Source organism: Gossypium hirsutum, chromosome A06, assembly GCF_007990345.1.
Source record: "Gossypium hirsutum isolate 1008001.06 chromosome A06, Gossypium_hirsutum_v2.1, whole genome shotgun sequence".
Classification (NCBI taxonomy): domain Eukaryota; kingdom Viridiplantae; phylum Streptophyta; class Magnoliopsida; order Malvales; family Malvaceae; genus Gossypium; species Gossypium hirsutum.
In genome coordinates this window covers 37568557-37575849 of record NC_053429.1, presented here as the reverse complement: position 1 = coordinate 37575849, position 7293 = coordinate 37568557, and the positions used below count along the sequence as shown (strand labels likewise).

The 7293-nt window shown below is 28.4% G+C and overlaps 1 protein-coding gene across 1 annotated transcript; it reads right to left on the bottom strand.

Annotated features, from left to right (window-relative positions):
• Positions 1-1268: 1268 nt before the first annotated feature.
• Positions 1269-6972, bottom strand: LOC107963368 (uncharacterized). Its single transcript, XM_016899914.2, has 3 exons — positions 6375-6972; positions 5799-5971; positions 1269-1650 (listed from the first exon to the last, which is right to left on the bottom strand). The coding sequence occupies exons 1-3, from the start codon at positions 6798-6800 to the stop codon at positions 1473-1475; spliced, it is 777 nt and encodes a 258-aa protein (XP_016755403.1). The 5' UTR covers positions 6801-6972; the 3' UTR covers positions 1269-1472.
• Between the last annotated feature and the right edge of the window lie 321 nt (positions 6973-7293).

Here is a 7293-nt window from a genome sequence, read left to right as displayed (position 1 = left end):
ATGGGCTTTCAGGCACACGCGTAGGGATGCCGGAGAAGAAGAAACGGAAGTGGCGGCCACTGCTGGGGATTCTTGCGCAGAGTGTTATTTCAGTGGTGGGAGTGTCGGAGACAGATCGGGACGTGCGTATTTTCATTCGCCTGGTGTTTGGACTTTCTAGCTCTACAATATTTTGTTTTTCTTTTTCATCTCAAGTATTAGTTGAAAATGGTTCAGTCCTAGATTCGACGATAGTGCCATGCAAATTTTGATAGGTAAAGATTTGTTATGTTTGTAGATGGAAAGTTTTTGAAACTAATTTTATTTTTCAAAATTTGAATTATTTTATTTGTTTTTAACTTGTAGACTAATTATAAAAAAATTAACAACATATTACGCATGGTCATTCAATAAGCTAATATGTCATATTAGTAATCCGTTAGTGGAAAATGAGTTGTTTTGATGGAAGTAACTAATTTGAATAATTATTTTAACGGTAGTGACTAAATTGAGAGAAAAAAAGAGAGAACAAATCGTATGTTAGAGTGACATTAGGTGTAGGTTACCTTATGTTAGTATTTGGTATGATAAAAAGTAGTTACTTTTGTTAGAATTTAATTAGTTGAAAAGTGATTCTAACATTTAGTATGTCAAATTTAATTTACCTTTCTTGGAATCTACTTTCGTATATAAACTGAAAAGTTAAAAAAAATATTAAAATAAAAGTAACTCTATCTTCTATTGGTTTAGGCTATCTACTAATAAACATAAAAAAAAGGTTATTGCTTTCTTCCTTTGTCCTATTACTTGATTATTTTTTTATTTCAATGGATTTTTTGCAAACATTGTATATACATAATTTTTTAAATTTATTCCAAAACAAGTGTTATATATGCATGATTTCATATGTGCATTATATTTAGAGAATATATATAGGACAAATTAATACCAATTAAAATATATTATAAATTAAAAAAATTAAAAATATCAATTAAAATATATTATTAAATATTAAATTCAAATATTCATTAAGAATAAAACTTATTATAAAATTATATACATGAATATTATCTTTTATTTAATAAGGATTTATTATTATATTTCTAAAAAAATAATTATCGAACTAAATATGGATAATGTAATTTTGTTGAGATTTTAATCAATAATCAAATATCTTTCAATATATACTAAACTTTGATGATAATCACGTTCCATTCGAAAATAAAAACAATTTTGGAAAAAGAGAAAAGAAAAGAAAAGTAAGTAGATTATAAGAGGATATATAAATAAAAAGTTATTTCAATCACCACTGTTAATCAACCGGGTGTTGTATATTGTTTCATATTTTATTATAAAATAAAATATAATATAATACAAAATTCAGTTCAAAATTTCTTTGATCGAATAGCATATATATATGTATATGTATATGTATATGTATTAACAGAAATTTTTTTATTTATCCCCATAATGGGAGAGATGATGAAGAAAGGCTAATAAGCAGTAGCAGTGAACCAAGGGGGTCGGTGAGGAAATGGGCCATGGCCATGTGGCGGTGGTTGGGGTGTGCAACTATTACCACCGTTCATTTGATGTTCTTCTCTTTTCCCTTTTTTCTCCTCCTCTTCTTCAGCATCCCACAGATACCGCGCATAAGATGCTATCACATGGCTGCATTTTCATAAAATTTTTATATTATTTTCCAGCTAAGTCCACCATATCCAAATATTATATTTGGTTATCTTTTAATATTATTATTTTTATCTAAATTGAATAATTAAATTACAAAAGGGTTAAAAACATACTAGACTTTTGGTATAATGATTTATTTGGCCGTTCAATTTTATAAAAAAAGTCATTTTAACCCACAATTTAATTTTTCATCTTTTTTAGCCCTTCAACTTACATTGTTTGTTAAATCACTTCAAAATAGATGAAAAAGTTAACGTTTGTTAACTTTATTAACGTGGATTGTCATGTGGATGACATGTCATTAATTAATTAATTTTTAAATTTAAAAAAAATTATTTAAAAATTAAAAAGTATTAAAAGTGATAGAAAATTATAAAAAATATTTATCTAAATAATTTAAAATTTTTAATAATTAATTAATTGTTGACATGGAATACACGCGTATGCCATGTTAGCAAAGTTAACAAATGTTAACTTTTCCATCCATTTTGGGGTGATTTGACAAATAATGCAAGTTTAAAGACTAAAAGAGATGGAAAAATAAGTGGAAGGATAAAATAATTTTTTTTTGTAAAGTTGAAAAGCTAAAAAAATTAGTATGCCTATATTTTTTAGCCAAGGGGAGCCAAAGACCTGTGTTCCCCTAGTTAGCCACGCCCTTAAGGGTAGGCAAGGACTTTGATCCGCCTAAAATGGTAAAGTTGTGGTTTAGTCTCTTATAAAATTATAAATTTAAAAGTTAAATAAAAAGAAAAATTATAATTTAAACCCTCAAGATTTTTTTTAGCTTTGACTGCAGTCTGAACTCTGTCCAAAATATGAGATTCAAAATTTACCTTTGAATATTTGAACTAATCCTGATCTACAAAAGTCGATCCTTATAAGAGCCCCCAAAAAGAAATTCCCATTAATTGTAATATTTTCAAAACCTTTTTAGTTAAAAATAATATGAGATAGATTTTTAATGAAATAATATATAAAAAAAGTAACAGATAAAGGATGTTAAGGAAAATTGAAATAAAAAATATGTTGTGAAATATTAATTTGAGCCAGAGACTAAATCGTAAAAATATGAAAAGTTCTATGGTCTAAGTGTAAATATTTAAAATATGAGAAGTTAAAGTATAAATATATAAAATTTGAAGGGCCAATAGTGCAAATATCTTATGGGTGGAAGGGTCTGGAGGATCAAATTGACCAAATGAAGAAATGAGAATGACTAAATGAAAAATTTACCAAGAAGATGCCATAAGAAGGATGGAATTGTAGGGAAAGTACAAGGGTAAAATAGTCATTTCTTAAATAAGATATTTATGGGAAAATATCTTTGGTTATGGACAAATTTGGGCCATTAGATAGAATTAAAAAGTAAGAAAAAATTATGACCATCGGATGAAAATCATTAAAAGTTAGATTATTATATTAATTAATGATATTTTATTAAAGATATTTTTGTAGAAAAATAAAGAAAATTCTTCATTCTCCTACACCAACTGTCCATCATTTCTATATATTTGGGGTTTTGCTTCATAGGCACTTTAGTCCTTCCTTATGAAAACCTACCTTTTCTCCCAAAATTCTTGAAAATCTCCTTAGACAACAAAGAGAAAAGATGAAGTACAGATTCTAAAGAATATGTTAATCAATTTTAGAAACAATAAACTAGTAGATAAAAGTGAAGAAAACGAGAAGAAAAGGGAATGAAAGTGGTGAATATGAGAAAGACATGGAAATGAAGAAGAAATGAAGAAATTCTTGACAAAGAAGGTATGTTTATTACTAACCCTACTTGTATTTCAATAAATTGAGTTAAATATGCTGTGAATGATATGTATGGAGCATGCATTTTAATCTAAATACTAGAAGTAGAAAGTATTTGATGAAGTATAGAGACATAAAACACTAAATTGGTAAGTAAGAGAGGATGTGATTTGTATTATGAAAAGTACTAAAATTAAGAAATGAATATGTAATCCACACATAAACATAAGAGATTAAATTGAATAGTAATCAAAAGTATGATGATTATGTATGATTGAATGAAAGATAGTGCAAAAAACCATGGAAAAGAAAATATTTTCATTAAAACAGTTTGGACAGCAACAATGTTTTAATTTGAAAATTCACAAAAAAATCATAGAAATTTATTTAGAGATTTAATTAAATATGAAATTAAACTTTATTGAGCGTATTTTCTTATAGAAGAAATGGTGTAAGCAACAAAATTCTATATTTTGAGATATATTAGTTTTTGTGGAACAATGTCAAGATATATTTGGGTTCCCTTGTTCTGACTTTGGAAAATCATCATAAATGGTACAAAAATGATTAGGGGATGAAATTTATATTTTTAATTTCTTAATGAGTTTAGTTTCAAGAGAAACAAATAGTGACATAATACAAATCCCGAATTAAAATAAAATTAATTTTTAATGGAGAAGGATCGAAGCTGTCAAGCAGTAGAACAAGAGAAAAGTTGGGGAATAAACTTATTAATTGGCTTATATGGACACTCTAAAATTTTTATAGTAAAAATTTAGTTGAGTCTAGTTTCTGAAAAAAAAGAAGCTGATCCAAATTTCAATTTCTATAGAAAAAGATAAAAAAAAATTTAGTGACTACTACTTGAATGAACAATTTTACTAAGAGTATGCATGTGATTCGTGTAACATTAATTATAATTACACGAATCACATGCATACTCTTAGTAAACTATGCTAAATTTTACTAAGAATCTTATATACGTACAATAAAGATATGGATTTACTAAGAATCTTATATACGTACAATAAAGATATGGATTGAAGAGGAGGATAAGGAGAAATAATAGGAGAATTTATAATGCAACGAAATTATTGCAAATGAAGGATTTTTACTAATACATAAATGAAATTCAAAAACCTGTTTGAGACATTAAGTGAGTAATTGATATACGATAAAATGAGAAAGTCCTAATTGATAAAGTCGGTAAATTTTGATAATAGATATGGTATATAAATGGGTAATCTAATTTTTGAAAGTACATGACCTTTAATGGATTTGTTTGCAAATTTGTAATAACTGTATTAATTTGATAAACTTTAGTATTAAAAGCATGTATATGGGATTCATTAAGGAAACATCATATTATTCAAAATGAGTGGTTGGATAAAAATCTTTGAGAATAAATCTGTATCTTGAACATATTGGGTTATTTTATAATAAATATGAGGAGGCTAGGGTATAAATCACAATTTGACCTAAAGTAAATTTTCTCTTATTTTAGAACAACAAATCAAATTTTCTCTTATTCTGGAACAACAAATCATACTTTGGCACCAATACCAGAGACATAAAACCAATACATTGAGAAATGTATCGATATTTCAGCCAAAGTATCGATACTTCAGTCAAGGTATCGATATTTCAGCCAAAGTATCGATACTTCATTTAGGGTATTAATACATATGGATTTTATCTAATTTTCTGAAACATCAAATCTTAAATCAGTATCGATACTAGGGCAGAGGTATCGATACCTAACCCAAGGTGCTGATACCTTACTGCCAGTATTGATACCGGAGCCCTGATTTGTACATATGTAATGATGAAATGAAAGGTTGCTAAAAGTTTTACTCGGAGTTTTACTCGGATTGATTCAAGAAAACTTTAATAGGAGAATAACACGATAATGATAACAAAATATTCTCTGTTAAAGGGTAGGTTTATCAGTATGTGGCGATAGTTACTGTGGCATCAAATGTGACATTCTTATATCTTGATCCGATAGTCGGGTCAGGTATAGTGGGGTTACATTAATCCATTCAAAATTTTTGAAAATTTTGATTAGTCTCTCAAATTTTGAAAATTCTCATTAAGCCTATTAAATATTTTAATTAGGCATCTTAAAATTTTTGTAAATTCTTATTTAAGCGGCTTAAAATTTTTAAAAAATTTAATTAAACCCATAAAACTTAATGTGAGGATCCACCACTACTAATCCATATTTTAAACCGATTTCATTGTTTTGCCCAAATCCATATTTGACCTTTATAGTTTTATCCAAATTATCCTAAATATCATATGAACTTTTGAGTTTGGATAAGTACATCTTTAAAAAAAAGTGAAAATAAAAAAAAAAGGATTACCAATCGTTAGGAGAAGCTTGTATAGCTTGATCGAAGAAAGATTGAGCCCTAGCTTCATCTCTATGGTTAGTCCATATTAAATCTCCATACATTGATAACACTTCCCCATCATCTGGTTTCACCAAAACCGCTCTCTCACAATACTCCTCAGCTTTCACTAGATCACCTCGAACCTATTCCATCAAACCAAATTAAGTATCAGAAAATAAGTATTGGTATTGTATCAATTAGGTTTTTTTAAGCCTTATGTTGAATGTTAGATCAAATATGACGTGAAGAATATTTGAAACAGGTGGATCATATTGTAAATTCATGTTTACTACACAAACAATTTTGATCTAATGTATTAAAAAAATAAGTCCTTTTGAATTTTATTGGCTCTGTAAGTACACATATAAATTTTAAATATGATCCATGTATTTTAAATTTTCTTGTTATGTTGATTAAAGGACTTGATTGATATTGATGCTTTAAGGACTTAATTAGAATGTTTTGAAGTTTATGTAGACAAAATTAAAATTCGGACCATACTTCGAGTTTGTATTGCATAATTAATAATTTAAAAAACCCCTTCACCTCTTTGAGGAATTTAGAATAGTTTGCAAGAAGAAGGGTTTCTCCTGGGTAAGTTTTGATCATATTTTGGTAATAATCATCCATCATTTGTTTCCCTTCACCGTGATCTCCAAACCCTTGGGCTCCACCTTTGCTGCCAACATCGCCACCGGAAAGTGAGAGCATGGACAAGTCGATATTATCAGTCCCTTCATCTTTAAGTGAATCTTGAGAAACTATGGAACGAATATTCATAAGTGGTGGTGGCCTTTGCTTTTTGGGGACCGCGGTCTGCCTCATGTTTCCATCTGAGGGCGTCCTTTGGATCTTGTCATGCCGCGAGGGCGTCATTGAGATCGGCTTAGGTGAGCTTCGGTGATAGGAATCGGCCACCGCAGAACTCTGAGGGATGTAAAGGATTGGTGTTGATGAGCTTCGTAGAAGCATATTTACTCTTTTTTTTATTTTCCTCTTGTTTTGATAAAAGATGAATCAATGGTTTTTATGTTTCTCCTGGAATCCCTAGGGTTTTAGAGAATGAAACAAAAGGAATTCATGGAAAGAAACAAAATGAATTTTATTTTTATTTTACAAGGTGATAATGAAACACACAAGAAAGTAATGTAGAATTATGTTTTTTGTTAGTGTTTCATATATAACATTTTTCATGGTATAAAATTGAGAAACAAAACTAAAAACAAGGGATGTCTTTTGGCAATAGTGTAGCCTATTTTTTTGGGCACTTGATCCCTTCATGCATGTACCCTAATTTTCTCTTATTCATGCTTTATTTACCTTAACAACTTGGATGATTCCAATTGTTCTCACATCATTTGTTGTCTGTTTTTAGTGTATGTGTGTTTTTTCTTTTGTCTTCAAATGAAGCCGTTCCAAAAAATTATCATGGACAACTCAAATTTTATAAAAAATATGATAGTTT

Coding starts and splice junctions, on each gene's coding strand:
- LOC107963368 (XM_016899914.2), bottom strand. CDS start 6,800: ATGCTTCTACGAAGCTCATCAACACCAATCCTTTACATCCCTCAGAGT. Junction 5,972..6,374: donor ATTCTAAATTCCTCAAAGAG/GTGAAGGGGTTT, acceptor TTGATGGAATAG/GTTCGAGGTGATCTAGTGAA. Junction 1,651..5,798: donor CAAGCTTCTCCTAACGATTG/GTAATCCTTTTT, acceptor ATGAAAATGCAG/CCATGTGATAGCATCTTATG.